The 23,936-nt window shown below is 41.0% G+C and overlaps 1 protein-coding gene across 9 annotated transcripts in view; it reads left to right on the top strand.

Moving 5' to 3' along the window:
• The window catches only part of TBC1D31 (TBC1 domain family member 31), a 68,708-nt gene that overhangs the window by 22,920 nt on the left and 21,852 nt on the right, over nucleotides 1–23,936 (top strand). For all 9 annotated transcript variants that reach the window (XM_082721748.1, XM_082721749.1, XM_082721755.1 and 6 more), the window contains 9 exons: nucleotides 516–675; nucleotides 3,094–3,294; nucleotides 9,024–9,200; nucleotides 14,219–14,298; nucleotides 14,376–14,522; nucleotides 16,121–16,254; nucleotides 21,158–21,291; nucleotides 21,607–21,786; nucleotides 23,609–23,841. In XM_082721748.1, coding sequence (XP_082577874.1) covers nucleotides 516–675; nucleotides 3,094–3,294; nucleotides 9,024–9,200; nucleotides 14,219–14,298; nucleotides 14,376–14,522; nucleotides 16,121–16,254; nucleotides 21,158–21,291; nucleotides 21,607–21,786; nucleotides 23,609–23,841 — 1,446 coding nt within the window. The remainder of the gene's footprint in view (nucleotides 1–515; nucleotides 676–3,093; nucleotides 3,295–9,023; nucleotides 9,201–14,218; nucleotides 14,299–14,375; nucleotides 14,523–16,120; nucleotides 16,255–21,157; nucleotides 21,292–21,606; nucleotides 21,787–23,608; nucleotides 23,842–23,936) is intronic.

Raw genomic sequence — 23,936 nt, 5'->3', positions numbered from 1 at the left:
GCAGTGTCGCGAGCTAGTGCAGCGTATTATTTTTGTGCCTTGAAGAAGCAGCTTGGTTTGCGCAGGAAGAGAAGAAGTTGGGGCTTTTGGGGTTTTCATGTAGCAGTGCGGTACCGACTCAGTTTAGTCCTGTGTGAAGTAGAGGAAGTTGGGGAGTGGTAATGACTTCGAGATTTTGGTGTAAAAGATAAATGTTACCCAGAAATCCTCAGTGAAGTCATCAAACAAGCATTTGTTAAGCTGGTATCTTGGTACAACACGTAAAAAATACACAGGCTGTAAACCTGAGCTTTCCTATATGGTAGCCACTGTTTGCATGGGACTGTTTAGTAAAAAATGAAGTTAATTTATTTCCTCAGAAGCATTAGGCACATTTCAAGTTCTCAGTCACATGTGGCCATAGTGAGCACGTTGGGCAGCGCGGGGAGAGAACATTTCGATCCCGCTGGGTGATGTTGGACCTCGCTGCTGGCAACAGTCCACTTGGTCATACTCCCTCACCTTTTGTTCCACAGAGATGGTCGCATCCTGGCCGCCGGAGGGAAGTCAAATCACCTTCACCTGTGGTGCTTGGACGCTAAACAGCTGTTCAGAATTATTCAGATGCCTACTAAAGTCCGAGCCATCCGCCACCTCGAATTTCTCCCCGATAGTTTTGATGCTGGTTCTAATCAGGTTAGTAAAATAAAGGTAGGACACTACACAATTTCTGAACTGTCTTTGCTTTTGTCCCGTGGTTGTTATAGGGACTTGAAATTGCTAAGATTACATGGAGTCTAAAATTGAAAAAAATTTACAATATTAGCTTCTGTGTATTATTGACAATTTACCCTTTTTCTAAAATCAGTGTGCTCTAACTATGTGTCAGGCTTTATGGTTTACAGGGTGCTTTAGCATGTTGTTTTTTATTTGCACCATTACGTGGACTGACATTAAAACTTAGAAACATGAAGTGATTTGTCAACATTCCTATTAATTGCAAGGATTAAAGGGGGAAGTAGAATTTAAATTTTTCTTTTTGTTGTACTGTTTGATCTACCATAACTGTACCTCAGTTTTGTGAAACATGTTTTCTTTGTAACTTGCCTTAGTTTATAGAGTACCCCCACCACACATAACATTTTGTAAAATTTTCTTTGCTTATGTATTTTATTTCATTTTATTCCTTTTTAAAAGTAGACTCTGCACCCAACATGGGGCTTAAACTCACGACCCTGAGATCAGAGTCACATTCTCTACAGACTGAATCAACCAGGCGCCCTCACACCATTTTTATTTTTCTTTTTCTTTTTAATAGTTGAGTAGTCAGACTTTAGCTTCCTTATCATAATTTGACTGTTTTGAGTCTTGTACTTTAACAAGTTATATATAACTCATGACCCTGACATCAAGAGTCACGTGGTCTGCCAACTAAGCTGGCCAAGTACTCCTAACATAAGGTTTTTGAATAGACAAGCATTCACAACATAAAAACATTAAAAAAAATAAATAAAATAAAAGGAAAGTAAAAACATAAAAGATAAAAAAAATAAAATATAAAAAACATTTAAAAATAAGACAATGATGTGAAATCTCTTATTCTTCTCTCCCTTTTGCCCAGTTACTCACTCTCCATAACCTCTGTTGTTCTAAGTCCAGTCTTTCTCCCACTTTTTTATGCAGCTTTGTGCCTCGCATTTCTTTACTTTTTTTTTTTTTGCTTTTCTTCACTTAATTGACCTTAAAGATTGTTCTGTATCAGTACAGAATTTCTTTTTTTTTTTTTTAACATCTCTATAGTATTTCATAATTTTTTAACCAGTGTTTAGTTATTGGGCACCTAGCCTAATTTTAGTTCTTCTTTACTACAAATAATGGTGCACTGAGGGGTGTCCTGATGGCTCAGTCAGTGAAGTGTCTGCCTTGGGCTCAGATCATGATCTCAGGGTCCTGGGATCGAGCCCCAAATTGAGCCCTGCATTGAGCTCCATACTCACCAGGAAGTCTGCCTCTGCCCCTCCCCGTGCTGTCTTATTCTCTTTCTCTCAAAGAAATAAAATCTTAAAAAACAAACAAACAAATAATGGTGCGCTGGATAACTTTTTGCATGTACCATTTCACACACCCCATTTCACCCAGAGCTGAAACAGTAGGGTCAAGGTGATGTGCGTCTGTCATTTTGAGGATCTTGCCAAATTGCCCTCTAGAAAGGTTGCATCAACTATGAATGGGGGGGTTTCCGCCAGCCTGACCCGACAGAAGAGATTGCCACCTTCAGACTGCTTCCAGCCACTTCCAGACTGTCACCTCTCATGTAGCAGGTGACATCAGCATCTCGGTGCAGCCCGTGGTGGGCGGAGAAGCCGGGTGTGGACAAGCCAGTAGAGGGCTCTACTGTGTATTGACTTACACTTTTTTAGTACTTATTTTTAATTTTTCAAATTACGTGAGTTAAAACTAAGTTTTCCCCCCTTTAAAAACCACTTTCCCGTTCCCCTTCCTTGCAGCCCACAGGCTTGCTTTCTCTATTCCCTCTTACACCTGCCAGAGTCAGGTTTCTGGCGACGCAGCAGGACCTGTGCTCGTTCTGATCAAGCTGTGGGGCTGGTGAAGGAAAACAAAGCCTCCTCCCTCCTTGCCTCTGACAGCCAGAGTGGAGGTCAAAGTGAAGGACTGTCTAATCATCCGTATTCCTCTGAAGGGTCTGGTACGGATGCTTCCTGCCACAGTCCCCTGGGATGGGCACCTTGCTGCTTCTGGTCAGAGCCAGGCTTATCTGGACCTAAAAGGGGCAAATGTACATGAGCCTTAATTAGGAATTTTGAATGTAACAGCTCTTTACCAGTAGAATCTCTGACTCTCCTCCCCTCAAAAAAAGAAAAAAACAAGCCCATATATAACTATATACACATATGTACATGTAAGTATGTGTAGTTTCATGTTAAGGAGTTGACTGTTTTTAATTGTATAATTGACATGAAACATTAGGTTCATAATGATTTGATATTTGTACACATTGTATAATGATCATGTAGTAACTCTAGTTAACTTCTGAGACCTTTGACTTTCTAAATGTGTTTTTGGAACTCATATATTGTTTCTCTTTACCCTTAGGTTCTTGGAGTGCTAAGTCAAGATGGTATAATGAGATTCATCAATACACAGACTTGTAAACTTCTCTTTGAAATTGGGAGTCTTGATGAAGGAATTAGCTCATCAGTAATTAGCCCACATGGACGGTACATTGCATCCATTATGGAAAACGGAAGTCTGAACATATACTCAGTTCAAGCTCTAACTCAGGAAATAAATAAGGTATGTGATCAAGTAAAGAACATCACAATTTTTTTTTTAAGAGTTAAATGCTGTATCATCAAAAATAAAATCTTGGCGCGCCTGGGTGGCTCAGTCGGTTAAGCGTCAGTCTTCGGCTCAGGTCATGATCCTGGGGTCCTGGGATAGAGCCCTGCATCGGGCTCTCTGCTCAGTGGGGAGCCTGCTTCTCCCTCGGTGCTTTCCCTTCCTTTCTTTCTCTCAAATAAATAAAATCTTAAAAACAGACAAATAAAATTTTTATGCCATGATTTTCTAAATTCCTTGGACCTTATCCATACATCTGGTGTTGGTTTTTTTTCCCTCTTCCTCCCAAAGCCGCATGTCCCTTACAACCCCAAGATTTAAGATTCACAGGCTCTACCCACTGAGCCAGCCAGGCCCCTCCACCCTGCGCTCAGCGCTGTGCTCCTTAACTTGCTGCCGTCCGCACAGGCATCTGTGTGGGTCCCTGTCCCGTTCAGCGTGCCTCGTGATCTCCTTCCCAGAAGACATCTTCAATCCCGGCCTCTCCATTTCTGTCCCGCTCTCTCTTCCCATCTTACAGGCTAGAAATCTTGGCGCACGAGGACCGTTTCCATATGTCTTTAGATCTAGCCAATATTAAGTCGTAATTCTTAAATTTGAAATAATACTTATATAAATGCAGCCTGTTGTCCGTCTCCACGTTAACCATCCCTGTATTTATACTGACTAACAACTCTTGCGTTCACAGTAATTTAATCCAAAATACCAAAACTCAAAGCCCTTGGGGCCTGCCTCTGCCCATCAGTCCACATTTTATATAACATGGCTCCAGAAGAACACTGTCGTCATCATTTCTAAGCAGCTTCCTTCCTTTCGCCTGATCCTTGAAATCCACACTCGAAGGCCTGACTGTCAGAGTCTTCTCTGATCTTGCCTACTCTGCTGTCTCACTTACTTCCCCAGACTTGTAGCTTCCCTCATGTCCGCCCATAGAGTCCATTCTCATTTCTGCATCTGCGGCAGTGTTCATTTCACCTCATGTCTACTTCCCACTTCTCCTTTATGGTTATCTAGAATTTCCCCGGCTTGTTGCCTAGTCTCATTGTCTGTGTGCAGCCTTGCGAGGTCCGGAGTCAGGCTGCTGGCCCTGAGAAGAACTTTGCTGAGCACCTGGTCTGACCCATTTCCTTTTTTTTTTTTTAAGATTTTATTTATTTATTTGACAGAGAAGTAGGCAGGCGGCAGAAAGAGAGGAGGAAGCAGGCTCCCTGCTGAGCAGAGAGCCTGATGTGGGGCTCGATCCCAGGACCCTGAAATCATAACCTGAGCCGAAGGCAGAGGCTTTAACCTACTGAGCCACCCAGGTGCCCCGTGACCATTTCCTTTTATGGACGAAGAAGCTCGAGCCTCAGCCTCATCACACAGCTAGTCATCAGCTGGGCCCCGTGTTCGGTTCTTCAAATGACATAGTCTTTGTGCTATGTGTGTGCTCCTTCTCGTGCTCTTTATCTTCTTCTTTTTTTTTTTTTAATTAGACAAGTAATAATGTCGAGGCAGAAAAAAATCAAAAGATAACAGATAAGCGAAGAGATGAGACTCACTCAGTCCCTCCTTTCTCAGATGATGTTGGGGGGATATTTTCCCAGGCTTTTTTTTCCCTCTGTTTGTAAACGTGGAGAGTCCATGCTCAATCTTTGTGGATTCTGTAACTGTGAATTCGCCTCCTGGTAAAAACACACTTGTGACCCGGGGCAGTACTCAGCACACACTGACAGGCGTTCACACCAGCCGAGCCCCGGAGCCCGGAGGGTCTGAGCTCCTCTGCACCGGTCACGCCTGGCTGCGCTTGGCCTTATTTCCACTCTCATTCTGCAAATGAGTGTCCTTTCCCCGGTCTGTTTACTGTCACATTTTTCCCATGTCTGTGCTTTTTGTTGTTGGTTTTGCTCTTTAAATGCTCCCCCACCGCCCCCCCCCCCCCCCACATCACTGACATGCTAAGCGCAGGAAGGTTGCGGTGCGGAAGCTCAGTCTGCGCACACTAATAGTGCTGTGGGCCTGAGTTCGGTGCTCACGAGTCAACCATGTGTGTGCAGCAACGGTCTTCGAACACAGACAGATGCTGGACAAAGTTCTATGTTGATCGGTTGACAGAAATGCTGTGATCACTGGCTCCCAGGGCCGAGCGGTATTTCCCCCAGGAGCAGTGATTCAGTATCACGAACTCGGTACTTGCAGCTTCTTTACAGGACAGGACTGCGGCAAATGCGAAGCATCTGCAATGTGTGTGCGCGTGCGCATTGCTACGTTTTCTTTAACCATATGGAATCAGCCTCTACTGTTCGCGTAAACATTGACAATTGTAATGACATATTGTTTGCTCTTAAGGAGGGTTTTCAGCTTAGCTGAATTTTGCAGGAGCTAGGTACAGGGTTTTAATAGATGTGGGCAGAGAGACCTGGGAAAAACCGGAGAGTAGGTCAGTGACTTCCTCTCTGCCGTTTGTTAAGCAAATTAACATCATACTGACTAGAAAAGCGAGCATATAACGGAAGTAGGATAATCCTTTTTTCTTTTGCCTTTGTACACATTCCCAGCACTATCAGTGTTTTTCTGACTTTTGCAGGCTTACAAGGAGGCTTAGGTCTGTAGTTTCTACAAAACTGACCCATGTCCCATTCCTTCAAGGTCTGTTTTTTGGCCATTGGAGAATTACTGGTCTTGTGCTAATAAGGAAGCTAATTCCTACTTATGTATTGAAGCTTTAACACTACTAAGGTATGGCTATGCAGGCGATATCTTAGGCCCTAACTTTTTGGGAGATTGTATTTCATGGAAGCACGTGGAAGTCAAGAAGAAAAGATGTGGCACTAGAATAGAAAAGAAATTTTCTTTTTATTTACTTGACAGAGCACAAATAAGCAGAGGGAGAGGGAGAAGCAGGCTCTCCGCCAAGCAGGGCTCGATCCCAGGACTCCGGGATCATGACCTGAGCTGAAGGCAGATGCTCAACCAAGGGAGTCACGCAGACCCCCCTAGAATAAAAATTTTAGTAAAGATTTGGAAGAATGGGTTGAGTTTAGAAGATAATTCAAGGATATTAAAAGTGGGCAATATTCAGAAGTCAGACCAGTTTTAATTGCATTTCATAGGTGAAATTAAAGAATTGAAAAATTAATCATAGACTAGGTGGCAATCATACTTTTTTTGGGGGGGGGGACCAGAGCTATTGTTTTATTGTCCATTATCCTTGAGTTCTTTCTTGATGTGAATAAAGGACAATGTCTCTGAGAAAAACACTATTTTAAAAACCTTATTGAGGGGCATCTGAGTGGCTCAGTGGGTTAAGCCTCTAAGGTTAAGCCTCTGCCTTCTGCTCAGGTCATTATCTCAGGGTCCTGGGATTGAGCCCTGCATCAGGCTCCCTGTTCGACGGGGAACCTGCTTCCTCCTCTCTCTCTGCCTGCCTCTCTGCCTACTTGTGATTCCTCTCTCTGTCAAATAAATAAATAAAACCTTAAAAAAAATTCCTTATAGAAACAGTTACAACTGTGGGCACTTGGGTGGCTCAGTTGGTTAAGCGTCTGTCTTCACCTCAGGTATGGTGATCCCGGGGTCCTGAGATTGAGTCCCACATTGGGCTCTCTGCTCAGCAGGGAGTCTGCTTCTCCCTCTCTGCCTTCTGCTCTGCCTACCTGTTCTTGTTCACATTGTCTCTCTCTGTCAAATAAACTTTAAAAAGAATAAAAAACAGTTGCAACTTTAAATGCTTTTTATAGTAATTTCAAAGCAAAAATTTAGTATCTATGCCATGTATATTATCACATTACCTACTGTTTACATTTTACAGTGTTATGTATTCATCATGGCAATAAGGGAAGACTTTTTTTTAAGATTTTATTTATCTGAGGGGCACCTGGGTGGCTCAGTGGGTTGAGCCTCTGCCTTCAGCTCAGGTCATGATCTCAGGGTCCTGGGATTGAGCCCCGCATTGGGCTCTCTGCTCAGCGGGGAGCCAGCTTCCCACCCCCCCTCTGCCTGCCTCTCTGCCTACTTGTGATCTCTGTCAAATAAATAAATAAAATCTTTTAAAAAAAGATTTTATTTATTTGAGAGAAAGCACGAGAGAGCTAGTGAGCATGAGCGACAGGGGGCAGGCATTGCGGGGGGCAGAGCGAGAGGGAGACTCCCCACCGAGCATGGAACCTGACACAGAGCTCGATCCCAGGACCCTGAGATCATGACCTGAGCTGAAGTCAGCTGCGTAACCCGACTGAGCCACCCAGGCGCCCCAGGGAAGACTTTTTTGGACTCAGACAGTAGGCTGCACGTTTCAAAAGCAGAAGTCCTAAACCCCTGAAGATAACATGAGAAAAGTCTTTGAAACCTCAAAGTAGTCTTTTAGTCATCTATGTTATAAAAAAGGGTCAAGATGTTTGCTTTGTTCTACTTTTTTCTTCTGGGAGTATGAGGGGAGGAGGTCAGAAAGTTTGGTGTCTTTTCAAAGAGCTTTCCCGAGGAGTGGTTATTCATTTTCATTAGACATTATCTTGGAAGATCACTGTCTGGCTTTCATGACAATGTGAATGCAAGGTACTGTGAAATCTAATGTGTCCACTTGGACATACGGTGTCTTCCCTGGGTGGTTCTTCTCTGTTTTCATATGAAAGGAATAGGCACTTTGGCTTCCAGAAAAATCTTTTAAAAATCACACATCCACCTTGTCTTTGATTTGGGTCTGGGCTAATTACTAAGAAAACTTTTAGAATAATGGCCTCAAACATTTAAATGGTCTGTGAAAGTCATTGTACTTTCATAATATTTAGAACTCAGGAAGCCTGGGTTGCCTTATCTGCTCATTTCCTTTGAACACAGATCTTTTGGTTTCAAAGTGGTATTATTCATAGAGAAAATGTGCTAGTGAATCATTTTCCCTTAAGTAAATTGTTGGGGTTAATTTTCTTGTTATTTTCCCATAAAAATGAGAGGTGCTGTCCAAATTTCTCGTTAAGCTGTTGATGCCGTAGGGGACTAACAGCCTTCTTCGTGGAGTCAGGGACAGAGAGGCAGGCATCCCACGCCTCTAGAGGAATGTCGTCTGACTACTCCCTCAAAGAAGTTTACTTGAGCCCGAAGAATACTAGGGCGCTTCTCTCCCTGTTCTAGGAGGGCCCTATGTCCAACTGTGCCTTCTCTGCCGATTACCACAACTAACTTTATCACGCAAATGTAAAAAAAAAAAATGGATTAGGGGTGCTTGGGTGGCATCTGCCTTTGGCTCAGGTCGTGAAGGTCGTGAAGCCCTGGGGTCCTGGGATCGAGTCCCACATCGGGCTCTCCGCTCACTGGGGAGTCTGCTTCTTCCTCTGCCTCTGCCTCCTCCCCGCCCCGCCCCGCACACGCTCACTTGCTCTTTCTTATGCTTGCTCTCTCAAATAAAACATCTTTTAAAAAAAAAATAGATTGATATACTATGATTTAAGGCCAGCTTTCAAGGGATAAATTTTGTGTTGTTGTTAATCATGTATCTTAATTGTGTTCTTCAAAGGAATTTGGCAGAAATTTGTTTTGATTTAACGACAAGGGAACATTCTTGGATATTTTATGGACACTTTTTGTTTGAAGAATAATGATGCATGTTAAGGCACATGATGAAACTGGTCACAACAACTTTTGCAAATCCTGCGTGGACAGGTCTGTTTTCCAAGGATAACCACTAGATTTTATTTTTTCCCCCTTTTTAGCCACCTCCTCCCTTAGTGAAAGTGATTGAAGATGTGCCCAAGCGGAAACTGAATTCCGGGGACCTTAAGATGAAAGTAACAACAGGAAGGGTCCAGCGGCCGGCAAAATCAAGGGAAAACAGAATGCAAACCAGAATCCTGAAGCAAGACCTGGCTGGTAGTTTTGAAAATAAAGAGGTAAGAATATAGTATAATTACACTTCTGCTTGTCATAGACTCTGCTGTGGACAAGATACCTTAGGCCATCATCACTTGTCCCTCTCTTAGAAGTTAAAGGAAAGATACGAAGAGAAGAAAGTTGTAACTGAAATGACAACTTCTAAATTTCTAAGTTCTAAATGTATAATTAGTACATGTTTATGGTTTTTAAAGAAGTCAGACAGTACAGAAGTGCACTGGCCAGTACTAGCCGCTAGCCTTGTGTGGCTAATGAGAACCTGAGATGTGCTTAGTCTGCGCTGAGATGTGCTGTGCAGGGGAAATGCTCATCTGATATTGAAAACTTCGTAGAAGCAGAGGAATATAAAATATCTTGGGGCGCCTGGCTAGTTCAGTCAGAAAAGCATGCAATGGTTGACGGGGGGCCATGATTTCACGCTCCACCTTGGCTATAGAGATGACTCAAATAAGTAAATACATTTTTAAAAAAAGGAATATGAAATATATCTTATTAGTAATTTTATGTTGATTATAGGTTGAAATGATAATATTTTGGTTACCTTGGGTTCAGTGAAACATTATGAAACTTAATTTTACTTTCTTAATGTAGTTCTAGAAAACTTAAAATTACATTCATGGCTGGCATTATCTGTTAGTGCTAGTATAGAAGGTTATGAAGGGAAAAATAAAAATACGCCTTTCTCCCTCCTGTCCTGCCCGCTCTTCTCCACACGTCCCTGAGTTAACCACCACTGGTCGTTGTTGCTTCCTTCAGAAGTCTTCCCTGCGTGTGTAGACATACACCCGTCTGCGTGTCTTAACCTTCCTATTTCTTCTTTTTTACATGAATGGAATCATACTATAGCACTGTTCTGTGACTTTGATCCCTTAATGTGTTGACTCTCTGTTCACATTTATGCCTGAGGTCCTACAACATTTAAAAAATACTTGCATTGTATTGCCCTTGTGGCTCTACCTTGGCCTTAATTTACTCTGCTTAGCTGGCATTTGGATGGTGTCGTGAGTCTCCTGTTAATACGGTCTGTGATGCGGTGTGTCGTCTTACACAGTGATCTTCAAACATTTGGACAAGTGTATCTGGAGAAGGAGAATTTTTAAGTCACAGTATGGACAAAAATTTTGATGGTAGAAGCCAAATGGTTCTAAGAAAGAATGTACCACTTTGCCTTTTTGCCTTAGGATGATCTGGTACTGTGTGTGTGTGTGTGTGTGTGTGTGTATGAGATTTATTCAAGACAAACTTAGAAACAACCAAAATGTCCAACGGCATGTAAATTATGATAGAGCTAGACACTAGAAGTCTAAGAATATGTAAGAGGAAAGGGAAATAATTACAGTATGTTAAATATAAAAAGCAAGTTACAAGAACTATGTGCTTGGATATCAGTTTGATTTAAAAGGAACAGGAGTACCTGTGTATTATTTTCGAAGAAAAACCAAGATGCTAATGGAATTACCTTTAAGGGAAGGGCTTTCAGTCAGTTTTATTTTCTTCTTTCATATATATATTTTTTATTAATTTTCTGCAAAAAGCATATTTTACTTTGGAGTTGAAAGTAAATATAAGTATCAGTAAAGAAGTTGCTAACATTTTCAAGGTCTTTTAAAACTTTTTATTGACATTAAATCAGTTACACACAGAAAAGTACACTTAAACATACAGCTCAGTGAATTTTTACAGACTGGACACACCTGTATGATTGGCAGCAGACCAAAAATTGGTCATTACCAGCGCCCCAGAAGGGCCTCTCCTGGTCCCTTCCAGACACTTTCCCCCTCTCCCCCAAGGATGACTACTCTCCTGACTTACGATATATACCTTAGGTTCTGCCTTTTTTTTTCCTTATATAATATAATTGGATCCTTCAGTTTGTACTCCTTTGCATGTGGCTTCTTTCTTGCAACATTATGTTTGATTTATGTTTGAGAAATCCATGTAGTTGTAAATCATTCACTCGTAGCTGTGTAAAATTCCATCATGTGAATAAACCAGATGTTATCCATTTTGCAGTCAGTAGGCATCTGGGTGGCTTCCTTTTTTTTTTCTGCTGTTAGAAGTAGAGCTGCTGTGCACATTGTGGCTTCTCTGTTGGTGAACATAGGACACGTTTATGCTGAATATAAACCTAGGAATGGAATTACCGGCTTGCTGGCAATGCTTCTCTTCTGCTGTAGTAAGCTGTCAGTTTCCCCAAGAAGGTGATTGAAACAATTTATATTCCCACCAAGAGGTATTAGAGAGCTCTAGTTGCTCCAAATTCTCACCAACACTTAACATTTGCCACATTAATTTTAATGACCTCTTTTTCCCTCGGAGCATTTTAAAACTGTGAAAACCACATAAAGAGAAAGAGAAAAAAGTGTTATCTACAGGGAAATTGATTAGAAACCCAGGGGCCAGAGTTTTCAGTGGAGGCTGGTTATGTAGGCATCCTCTGTTCAGTCCTCTGTTCAGTACATCGCAAAATCCCAGACTCTGCAAGGAAAACAGGTGTTCAGCCTAAATCACAGTATACGAACAATTTACACACAGTGAGCCACTCTTAGAGGTTCTGCGGATAGTGGGAACTTTCCCAAAACCCAGGTTTCTAGACCCCAGACAACCTTGCAAGTATGCCTTTCTAAGGCATAGCATTCTCAGACTTGCCATGTTAACACCTTTCTGGACATACCTGTATCCACATTAAGAAACAGAGTATTACCAGTAGCCTTGTAGCTCCTGTGCTTATCCCTAGCCACATTTCTTTCCCTATCCCATAGATGTAACTATCGTCCTCATTTTTGTGTAAATTTTGTCCTCGATTTTCTTTATAGTTTTATTCCCTCTATAATCCTTAGCTTAATATTGGTTAGCTTTTTTAAAAATTCAATTTAATATATAGTGTATTATTAGGGATAGAATTTAGTGTTTCATCGGTTGCATATAACATCCAGTGCTCATTATAACAGGTGCCCTCCTTAGTGTCCATCACCCAGTTAGCCCATCCCCCCACCAAGCTCCCCTCCAAAAATATTGGTTACTTTTAGAAAGCTAAGTAGCAGGCACAAATCTTGCTGTGTAAAGATGGGACAATATTGTTCCTGTTCATTGAATGTTCTAATGAGAAAGTAAGCTGAATGATAGCTCTGGGACATGGTCTGACCTCAACTTTGCTGAGAATTTACAGGAGCCTTTTCTGGGAAAACTGGGGGATGATCACAGTTGACTTCTGGGAAATAAAAGAGGCACCACCGTGGGGGTAGCCGGCCGTGCTCTGGAATGAGTCAAATTTGGAGATTCTGCAGAAATGGGTCAGGGAGCGGGCTGTTCCTACGCGGTCCTCGGCCGGCTGTGAGGAGGAGGTCTAAGTAGAATCCTTGTACAGGCTGATCTGCATCTCTTCCCCCAATCTTGGCATCGGGATGTGGAAGGGGAAGTGGAACTCTATCCTTACCTGGTCAAGATAAGAACAGATAAAACTCAAGCCAGACTCACCTGGGTGTTTTCTCTCCATTTACAAAGCGGTCGGGTGGCGGTAGGTGTCTTGCGGATGACAAGAGTGAATGTGTCTCCTTCCTTGATTCTTTTGCTCGAGCCCGGTCCTCCGGCTCTGGTGCAAGGCTGGGGAATCTTCCTTCACCATCATTTGATTGTCCCTTCGCTCCCTCTTACATTGGATTGCCTTTTTTTTTTTTTTTTTAATGGTATAAAGGGCATTGCGCTAAGTCAGAAAAATCTGGCTTTGAGTCCTAGCCAAGACATACTGAGTAGGTTGGTGTCACTGAGCTCTGACCCACCCATTTTCCCCGAAATAAAAACAACATCCCTTCTGTTTCATTGAGTTGTTAGCATCAGATGAGGTCATCTCCAAGATCGGCTTTATCGTCCCCAAATCTTTAAAGTGATTTTTCCATTAAAATTGGAATTGACTTGGGGCACCTGGGTGGGTCACTTGGTTCAGCAACTGCCTTCCACACCGGTCATGATCCCAGGGTCCCGGGATCGAGCCCCACATCGGGCTCCTTGCTCAGTGGGGAGCGTGCTCTCCCCTCTCTGCCTGCGGCTCTGCCTACTTGTGATCTATCTCTATCAAATAAATAAAATTTTAAAAATAAATAAATGAAACTTAAAAAAAGATTGGAATTGACTTAAAATTGACTTAGAAGTAAGAAGTGGGGGAAAAGAGAAAGGGCGGGGAGAGAGAGAAGGAAGAAAGTACTGGGATGCATTGCCCTTGCTGCAGGGTTAGCAGCTGACAGCCCGGGGGCCACATCTGGCTTCTCGGCAGATGTTTACATTTTAAACATCTACATAACATCCCTGATTTTGCCTCTTGGCCCAGAAAGCCTAAAACATTCACTCTCTGATGCTTTACAGGAAAAGTCAGACGCAGATCTACAGTAATGTGTCATGAACTTTATCTGCTATGTATATGCACACTGGAGAGAGAGAGAGAGAGAGAGAATGGAGAGTCCTATAATGTAAAAATATTTTTTAAAGATTTTATTTATTTTATTTGACAGAGATCACAAGCAGGCAGAGAGAAAGGAAGGGAAGCAGGCTTCCTGCTAAGCAGAGAGCCCGATGCGGGGCTCGATCCCCAAATGCTGGGATCATGACCTGAGCCGAAGGCAGAGGCTTTAATCCACTGAGCCACCCAGGCGTCCCTAAAAATATTTTTTTAACTGTGTGTTGTGTTATAAAGTTGGAAAGCCAACGAGGTGCCTGGGTGGCTCAGTTAGTTGAGTGTCTAACTCTTTGTTTCAGCTCAGTTCATGATGTCAGGGTCGTGAGATCGAGCCCAGGGTCAGGCTCCTTGCTTGGCATGGCGCCTCCTTGAGATTGTTTTCCCCTCTGTCTCTGCTCCTCCCCCTGCTTGCTCTCTCTCTCTCTCTCTCAAATAAATAAATAACGAGTAAAATCTTTAAATAAATAAATAAATAAGGAAAACTAGAAAGCCACTGTGGGCTAGATTTCACCTTTTCAGGTTTGCAATTATATCACTTACTGACTTTTTTTTTTTTTTTTTTTAAAGAATGAGTTGTCAGAAGGATTAAACAAAAAGCGTTTACAGATCTTATTAAAAGGCTATGGTGAATATCCCACGAAATACAGGTACCATTTACTTTCTTTTATGTTAAATCAGTGTTACCCCCAGATTGTTCTTGGTTAAAATGATGTTTTTATTTCAGAATGTTCATTTGGCGTTCTCTGCTCCAGCTGCCTGAAAACCACACTGCGTTCAGCAGCCTGGAAGACAAGGGCGTGCACGTGGCGTTTCTCAACCTTCACAAGAAGTACCCCATCAGAAGCAGGAAACTGCTCAGAGTGTTACAGAGGTGTGTTCGGTATAGTGCAGCAACGTGTGTACCTTCCTCTAGATGTTTATTAGTTATAAATGGGCAGAGAGTCATTTTATAGCAGAGAAACTTGGCCAGTGCCACCATAACCAAGTCAAATTTGAAATCCCCAGTAATGATGTACATCAGTATGTTGTGCAGCACTTCCCTGGTGTTCTTGCCAGAAATTTAGAACCTCCCTCTAAATCGTGAGAAAACATTGAGGGACAGTCTATAAAATAACTGTGTAGCATTCCTCAAAAATGTCAGTGTCAGAAAGACTGGGAGCTTCCACACGGGAAGAACCTATGGGGACGTAGCAAAGAAATGCAGTGTGGCACCCTCGGTTGGCAGAACGAAAAAATAACACCTAACAAAATGGGGAAAATGATAAAATCTGAATAAAGTCTGATACAGTTAATAGCACAGAACCAGTTAATTTCTTAGTGTTGATAACTGTACTGTATTTATTATGCAAGATGTTAACATTAGAGTAATTTGACTGATGGGTATACAGGAACTCTACTGCTTTTGCAACTTCTTGTATGCCTAAAACTCTCTCAAAACAAAAGGTTTAAAAAAAGCAAACCTTGAAAGTATCAGAAGTAAATATGGAATTATAGCCCTAGAGTAAGGCAGCTCTTTTTAAGCTTGACATATCTAGAAGAGATTGATAGGAACACAAATCTCTACATGTAAGAACATTCCCCAAAGATATATGTAAAACCGAGAAAGTATATACAAAAAGTAGGACAAATAAAAGACTGGTTTCTATATGAACTATTCATGTAAATGAGTGTGGAATGGGCCAACCAATAAAAAATGGAAAAGGATTGAATGTGTAGTTCATAGCTGGGGATCTGGTTCTTAAGCATGAAAAGATGCTGTACCTCCCTTATAATAAATGCCAATTAAAATTACAGTGAAAAAATATGAATATAGATATATACATATACATATAAAACCACATTGAAATGCCATTTCTCACGTAGACCAAAGATTTAAAAAGAAGGGTAATAAAGCACCTTGGCCAGAGTGAGAGAATGGGCATCCCGTTACTCTGCTACTGAGAATGTGAATAGACACTTTTTTTGCAGAGAATAATTTGGCACTGACTATTGAAATTAATGCATATGTTTTTTGACTTAGCAATTTCACGTCTAGGAATTTATCCAAATCTATATTCCTGCATGAAGAATGATGTAAATAAAACATTAAGCGTGGCATTGTTTATAAAGGGTTAGAAACTACTTAAATGCCCGTTAAGGCCAAGTTAAAGAAATTAAGGTGTCTCTGTACAAAACTGTCTTGTGTATCAGAGCTCTGCGTCTACTGATAATGAATTTTTTCCAAGATGCTATTAAGTGAAGAACACAAGGTGCAACACAATGTTTATACCCACCTTTGTCATTTTTTAAAAAAGGATCTATACTTTTAACAGTAGTTCTAGAGAAGTAAGCTAGATAATAAAGGTAGGAGGGAGAATTTTTCATCAAATATACCTTCTGTAGCAAGTTTCTTATCAGTTGAATGTATTGTTTAGTCAAATTTTCATAATAAACTATTCTCTGGTCTTTATTTCCTTACCTGATTCACAGAACCCTGTCTGCATTAGCTCACTGGTCTGCCATCTTCAGCGACACGCCGTATCTTCCACTCTTGGCATTTCCGTTTGTAAAATTATTCCAGAACAACCAGCTCATTTGTTTTGAAGTTGTTGCTACTCTCATAAGTAAGTAAATAAGTATTAATAATGAAACCGAGAGTGGATTTCCGGTATCATTTTCTGATGTCTTTGCAGCTTTGCAACATTTAACAATTCTGGTGTTAAATAATTTTTCAGCAGGAAATGGACAGTTCAGACATTTATACATAAACCTTTTCATTTACAAGAAAATTTGGATAGTTGCATTTTAGAAGATAATGTTACAGCTTAGATTTTGTTAGCAGAAAGGAAGCAGGGGCACCTGAGTGGCTCAGACGGTTTAGAGTCTTGCTCAGATCATGATCTCAAGGTCCTGGGATCCTGCCTTGGTCCGGCTCCCATCTCCCTGTGTGCGTGCACATATGCTCTTTCTCGCGAATAAATAAAATCTTTAGGGGGAAAAAAGTAAGGAAGCAGATGCTTTTTTACTTACTGAAAATCAGTTTATTGTTAATAGGAAATCAGTTTATTATTAATAGGATTGTTGTCATAAGTACGGCAGGATTTAGCACACGGGGCCTGTTGTAGCGGGTGCTAACTGCCGTCCTCATTCTCAGCAACCAGAGCGAACATTGCTTGAGAACTTCCTGTGTACCGGTACCATTCTCCATGTTTGCCTTTATTAATTTATCTAAATCTTAACAGTCCTTTGAGGTAGGCATTGTTACTTCGTATTTTATAACTGAGGAAACTGAGGCACACAGAGCTTAAGTTCCCAAGGGTAGGTTGGTGGCAGAACAAGGAGTTGAAGCCAGACAGACTCTAGCCTGTGCTCCAAACCATTGTGTTTACTGCTCGCCTTCTACCCTGAAAAGTGGGTCCTTTTTTCATATTGGTATCATCGGGCCAGTTAAACAGTCAATAAACTGAATCCAGTTATAGATTTATTTAACAAAAATAACCAATTTTATATGTCTTTTAAATTGCTTTAAAAGGTTTTCTTGTACAAAGGAGATAAGCACTTAACTGTAATTACAGTAAAATTTTGAGTAGAAATAAAAAGATTCAAGCGTACATACTGTGAATACTATATTTCTCCCTTTTATTGGTTTATTTAATTGCATTGCATTTGCTTTGATAAATTTTTACTGATTGGAGAAAATATAGGAGAACATACAAAACAAAAGAAAATTCACCCATGTTCCTCCTCCTCCTTGATAATCTTTGAGAATGTATTGATGAATTTCTTATAAAAGCATTTCCCCAAATCATTAAATATTCTTGAAAAACATGATTTATTCCCCACGTAATATAATATTTCATCATTTAGGTGTATCATCATTTAGTCCCCTAACTGCTAGACCATTAGTTTTTTAAATAATTTTTCTGTAGTTTTTAAGCAGTTTTTAAATTTTTGTGATTATACTACTTTTACTTAATATGTTAGATACATTTCTCTTTTTATAAACTTTATAAATATCTTATTGACTATAATCTTTTCCCCCCTCATGACTCTAACATTCTATAATGTAGAGTCCTAGTTTAATTGGTTGTTGGACATTTAGGTTATTTCTAACTTTTACCTAAAGAAACAGTGTTATAACTGTCTTCACATACAAATATGTATAATATTGTCTCTTGGTCAGTTCTTAGAATTGGTATTATTAGGTCATAAAATATAAATATTCTAATTGATTCCTCAAAAAGGTTTTCCAAGTTTACTCTGGCAACAATACTTGGAGTTTTAAAAGGAAAAGAAGCAACTCAACAACAAAAGGACAAATAATCTCATTTTTATACGGGCAAAGGCTTTGATTAAACTTTTCTCCATAGACAATACACAAATGGCTAATGGTACATGAAAAGATGCTCCGGATCATTAGTCATCAGGGAAACGCAAATCAAAACCACACTGAGATACCACTTTATACCTTCTGGGATGGCTGTAATTTAAAAACAGGTTAAAAAACAAGTGTTGATAAGAATGTGGAAAAATTCTAACCTTCATGTATTGCTGGAAACATAAAATGGTGGTCACTGTGGAAAATTGGCAATTTCTCAAAAAGTTAAACATAAAATTACCATATAATCCAGCAGTTGCATTCTTAGGGATACATCGGAAAGAACTGAAAACAGAGACTCAAACAGATACTTGTATGTGAATGTCGGTGGCGGCGTGATCCCCAACAGCCAGAAGGGGGAAACAGCCCAAGTATCATTGCTGTTAACAGATGGACGGATAAACTGTGTATATGGTGTGTATAGTATACAGTGGAACATTCAAATGTATAAGGGAACGGACCCTGAAATCTAGGCGCAAAAGAACAAATTTATGTGAAATATCTCAAATAGGCAAATTTACGGACACAGAAAATAGAGTAGAGGTCACCAGGGCTTAGAGGAGGTAGGAATGGGATGTTAGTACTAAATGGGTACAGGGTTTCTGTTTGTGAAAAGATTTTGCACATAGTGATGGCTGCACAACATTGTGCATTCAGTTACGGCACTGATTTGCAGCTCAAAAATGGTTAAAATGCCAAATGATGTCTTATCATAAGAAAAGCTGTTCATAAGTAGGTAAGTGTGCAAAACTATATTTTATTTCCAGTAAAATCTTATTATATCGCTGGCATATGGTTCTGTGCCAAGGAATTGATTTTCTCTTCTAGGCCCGATTTAAATCTAGGAGATCCGTCAGGGCCAGCATGAGTAGCTGGGAATTTTCATCGAGGGTCTTAAACCAGTTTTATTCAAGGAGCACTTACTGGGCTCCGACTGAATGTTAGCACTGCTCGCAATAAACCACTGTTCAGCTTTTTGGGTTCACGGTCTAGTTGGGACCTGGGAGAAAGTCTGAAGGAATATAGTCCGTTTGATGTATAATTTGGAATATGTTTATAAAAGTCATCTTGAGGGGCCCCTGGGTGGCTCAGTGGGTTAAAGCCTCTGCCTTCAGCTCAGGTCATGATCCCAGGGTCCTGGGATCAAGCCCCGCATCAGGCTCTCTGATCAGCAGGGAGCCTGCTTCCTCCTCTCTCTCTCTGCCTGCTTCTCTGCCTACTTGTGATCTCTATCTGTCAAATAAATAAATAAAATCTTTAAAAAAAAAAAAAAAAGTCATCTTGAAGCGCTCTTTACAGTCTCTTGTATGACCAAGAGGGGGTTCTTCCGGTTAAATCAAGGAACCACCCCTCCCCCTGCCCCGGTTACTTGTCTTTATCCTGTTCTCCTTCAGTCCTGTGTCTGGGTCTTCTACACACACTCCTGCGGTGACACCACGCAGAATAGAAGAGAAGGCAATTGCTTATGTATAAAGCGGGGTTTCCCTCATGCCTAATTGAGAACAGTGTTCTCTTAATGAAGATTAGTTGTAAAAATCTGGGCTTCGTGTGTGTGTGTGTGTGTGTGTGTGTGTGTGTGTGTGTGTGTGTGTGTGTGTGGTGTTTTAAAATTCCTAGGGCTAGCAGTATCTGAGACACAGTTAGACCCATAGCAGGTGTTGCTGAACTGGAATTTTCTTTTAAAGTTAAGAGCAGCAGTTAAAGAAGCTGAAATAATTTCTTTTAAAACTTAGTTTTTGTAAGAGTTTACTTATGCCTTAATTATTAACTCACATTTACTTACTAATAAAGAATTGACTTCTAGAACTTGTAGGCCCTTTAATAACCAGATGTAATCCAAAATTCTGCCCATCTAAGTCTTTTGCTAATATGAGAAAGGAGATCGTATTGTCAAAGGACAGAACCATAATTCAGTGTTTAGAATAAAAATCCGGGGGTGCCTGGGTGGCTCAGTGGGTTAAGCCTCTGCCTTCAGCTCAGGTCGTGATCTCAGGGTCCTGGGATGGAGTCCCGCATCGGACTCTGCCCAGCAGGGAGCCTGCTTCCTCCTCTCTCTCTGCCTGCCTCTCTGCCTACTTGTGATCTCTGTCTGTCAAATAAAATCTTTTAAAGAAACAAAATAAAAATCCGAATTGAATTATTACGGACAGCTATGGTGATTAGGCATAGTTCATTGAATGAAACTAACTGATCTCACCAGGGTTTTTGAGGAATGTTTTGAGGGTGGTTACTCAGTGAGTTAATGCGAGCTTTAGAAACATCATGAGCAGAAGGGATTCCGCTTTCCACTGGCTGACTTGCAGAGAATCCCTCAGTCACTGGTTGGGTTTTCAAAGTTAGGTTTACTGAATAAGTTGTTCATCGATGGCTTAGATTTAAAACCAATTCTGGTGGTTACTTGTTATGGCCGTAGAGCAGTCACTCTTGTCCTAGTAATAGGAACGTGTTTATTTTAACATTTAATGGATGGGGAATATGATACATGCCTGTTTGTTTTTATGTGTTTGTGTTGATGTGTAAGATATAATTTTGGGGGTGTCTGGGTAGCTCAGTGGGTTAAGCATCCCCCTCTTGGTTTCAGCCCAGGTCATGATCTCAGGGTCATGATATAGAGCCCTACATCAGGCTCCACATTGGGCATGGAGTCTGCTTAAGATTCTCTCTCTCCCTCTCCCAACCCCCACACCCCTTTCTGTCTCAAAAAAAAAGTAATTTTGAACATTTCTTATAAACTTTTCTAGTTTTGATTAAGTATGAATTTGAGTAGATTTCAGGAGGTTGTCACTTAACATTCATCACAATTAATGATTTAAGAAGGAAATTTTTGTAGGAGGGTCATTTTGTTAACCAGGAGAAGACGGAAGCAGAGTGCCCTGTGGGGAAGATCAGGAAAACTCTGGAAAGTTCTGTTTGTTTTAATGGACACTCTCATTGATTGCGCTCAGTTGAAGAAATTGGCCAATTTTATGAGCCTGAAATATGACGTTAACGGGATGGAAGTGTAAAATCAAAAGTTCTAGAACTTAAAGAGTTGTTATGTTTTCTTTATTAATGGACATATTGAGGACCTAGAGTGCATATATGTAAGAACTGCTGAGTCCTTTGATAATAGAGATGGTAAAGATAAATTTCCATTTTTTTCTTCATAGTCAATTGGTGCCAACACTGGTTTGAATATTTCCCGAATCCTCCCATCAACATTCTCAGTATGATAGAGAATGTTCTGGCATTCCACGACAGAGAACTGCTTCAGCACTACATAGCTCATGACATAACTTCCCAGGTAAGAAGTATGTGGTTTTAGGATAACATGACTTATTTTGGAAACTAACATTGGCTCAGGTATAAAAAATACAAATTTCTTGAAAGAATATAATAAAAGAACATACTACCTGCTGTATTTTTAATAGCATTCCATTTTCTTCTTCATTAAACTGCTTTCCCAAAAGTCTATAAAGAAGCATCCATATTAAGGTAGTTCTTTTCATAATCGTTTTGAATATAATGATTTTAACAGCTACATCAAATGTAAGAGAGTATTAGCAAGGACTCATGACTTTTCCATAGAAAACTAATAAGTTTTCCTTATTTATTTTAGCTGTATGCATGGCCTCTTCTTGAAACCATCTTTTCGGAAGTACTAACCAGAGAAGAGTGGCTAAAATTGTTTGATAATGTCTTTTCCAACCATCCTTCGTTCCTCCTGATGACTGTCGTGGCCTACAACATATGTTCTAGAGCGCCTTTGCTCAACTGCAGTCTTAAAGATGATTTTGAGGTAAATATCCTTGTTCTTAAGTAGCAGGTCTCGAGTTTTCATTTATTTCCACTGAAGAATCAGTGCATTAATTGAGTACCTGTTGCATGCCCGGTACTGGTGCCAGGTGGGAGAAACGCCGTGGAGAGCAAGGTGTACCACATGCCCCCTCTGACCTCATCGGTCAGTAACCCAGCGGGCTATCCCACACACCATTTATCTTAAAAGTTGAAGCTTCAGGAGAGAAACGCGGTAATACTGTAGTTCAGTGCTTGTTGCCTGTTTTAGGATGTTTACCTGCTGAGTCATCGTTAATTCTGCGTGTGGTTTTATCAGTGACCCATCCAGTCTGTGACAGTCTGGCTGCCTGTTACCCACAAGAAATGGTTACTCTGAGAATTCTGAGATGTGGCAGGAAGGTTACTTGAAAGAAAGTGCTAAAGGAGGTTTTTGAAAGGACAGGGTCAGTTGGTTAAGTGTCTGACTCAGTTGGTTTAGGTTATGATCTCAGGGTCCTGGGATGGAGCCCCACTCAAGTCGGGCTCTGCACTCAGTTGGGGGGGGGGTCTTGCTTGTCACTCGCCACTCACCCCACTCGCGCATGTTCCATCTCTGTCTCTCAAATAAATAAATACAGTCTTCAAAAAAAAAAATAAGAAGAGATGTTCTTTTCGTGGATAGGATGAATTGGGTTTGTTACTTCTTTTGTGGTTCCTGTCAAACTTTGTGGTTTTTTTTCAAGGTTTTTAGTTTTTCTTTTTTTGCAAACTTTTTAAGATTTTATTTTTTTGAGAGAGATTGAGAGATCACAAGTAGGCAGAGAGGCAGGCAGACAGAGAGAGAGGAGGAAGCAGGCTCCCTGCTGAGCAGAGAGCCCGATGATGGGCTCTATCCCAGGACCCTGAGATCATGACCTGAGCCAAAGGCTTAACCCACTGAGCCACCCAGGTGCTTCTAGTCTTTCTTTTTTTAAAGATTTATTTGTTTGAGAGAGAGAGTGGGTGGGGAGGGGCGGAGAGAGAGGGACAGAAGGAATCTCAAGCAGACTCCCCACTGAGCATGGAGCACATCGAGGGGCTCAGTCTCACCACCCCGAGATCATGACCTGAGCCAAAATCAAGAGTCGGATACTTAGACTGAGCCACCCAGGCGCCCCTTTCAAACTTCATTTATCCTTAATATTCTCAAGATGCTCACTCATATATATTTTAGAATTTGGACCTTCCAGCAGAACAAGGTAATGTGGAAACATTTCAGATATTTTTAACGAATCAAGCTAATTTATTTTCAAATTTATTTATTTGGGATTTTGCAAGGAAAAAATCTGAGCAGAAGAGTGTGCTCCGGGGTGCCTGTGTGGCTCAGTGGGTTAAAGCCCCTGCTTTCAGCTCGGTTCATGATCCCAGAGTCCTGGGATCATAGCCCCACATCAGGCTCTCTGCTTGGCGGGGAGCCTGCTTCCCCCCTCTGTCCCTGGCTGCCTCTCTGCCTACTTGTGATCTCTGTCTGTCAAATAAATGGATAAAATCCTAAAAAAAAAAAAAAGAGAGAGAGAGAGTGCGCCATTGTTGGTTGCAGTGTTCTTCTGATACAAAGGAGGCCTTTGGTTTGAGTTAAAGTTTAAAAAGTATTATTTCAGAAGTTTGGTTTTGAAATTCTTTAGACTTTGAAAACATGAAATTGTCTCTTCATCTTAAAACTTGGCTTAAGAAAAACTCCAGTGCGTTTGCCAAGAAACAAGAGAGAGAAAGAAAGACAAGATTTTTAAGCTACCTTGTTTTAATTCTACCTTGTAATTGCTTTGTTAGCTAACTCACAATTTGAACACAGCGTTTTCTTACAGTATTTTTTTCATCATCGGAATAACCTGGATATAAGTGTTGTCATTAGAGAAGTCTACCGTCTCATGGATACCACTCCTACCGAGGTTCATCCCAACAGCATGCTTCACGTCTTTGCGGCATTGACGAAAGGGCAGTATCCAGTTTTTAACCAATATCCCAAGTTTATCGTGGACTATCAGACACAGGAGCGAGAAAGAATACGGAACGATGAGTTAGACTACCTGAGGGAGAGGTAATCATGGATAGTTGCTCTGTGTGTGCTAGGAACAAAATCTGCTAGAAACATAGACAGGGGGCGCCTGGGTGGCTCAGTGGGTTAAAGCCTCT

The sequence above is a fragment of the Mustela nivalis genome (genome assembly GCF_964662115.1).
Source record: "Mustela nivalis genome assembly, chromosome: 2".
NCBI classification, from domain to species: domain Eukaryota; kingdom Metazoa; phylum Chordata; class Mammalia; order Carnivora; family Mustelidae; genus Mustela; species Mustela nivalis.
Note: the sequence above shows the minus strand (reverse complement) of the source record. Positions and strands in the feature narration are given on the sequence as shown.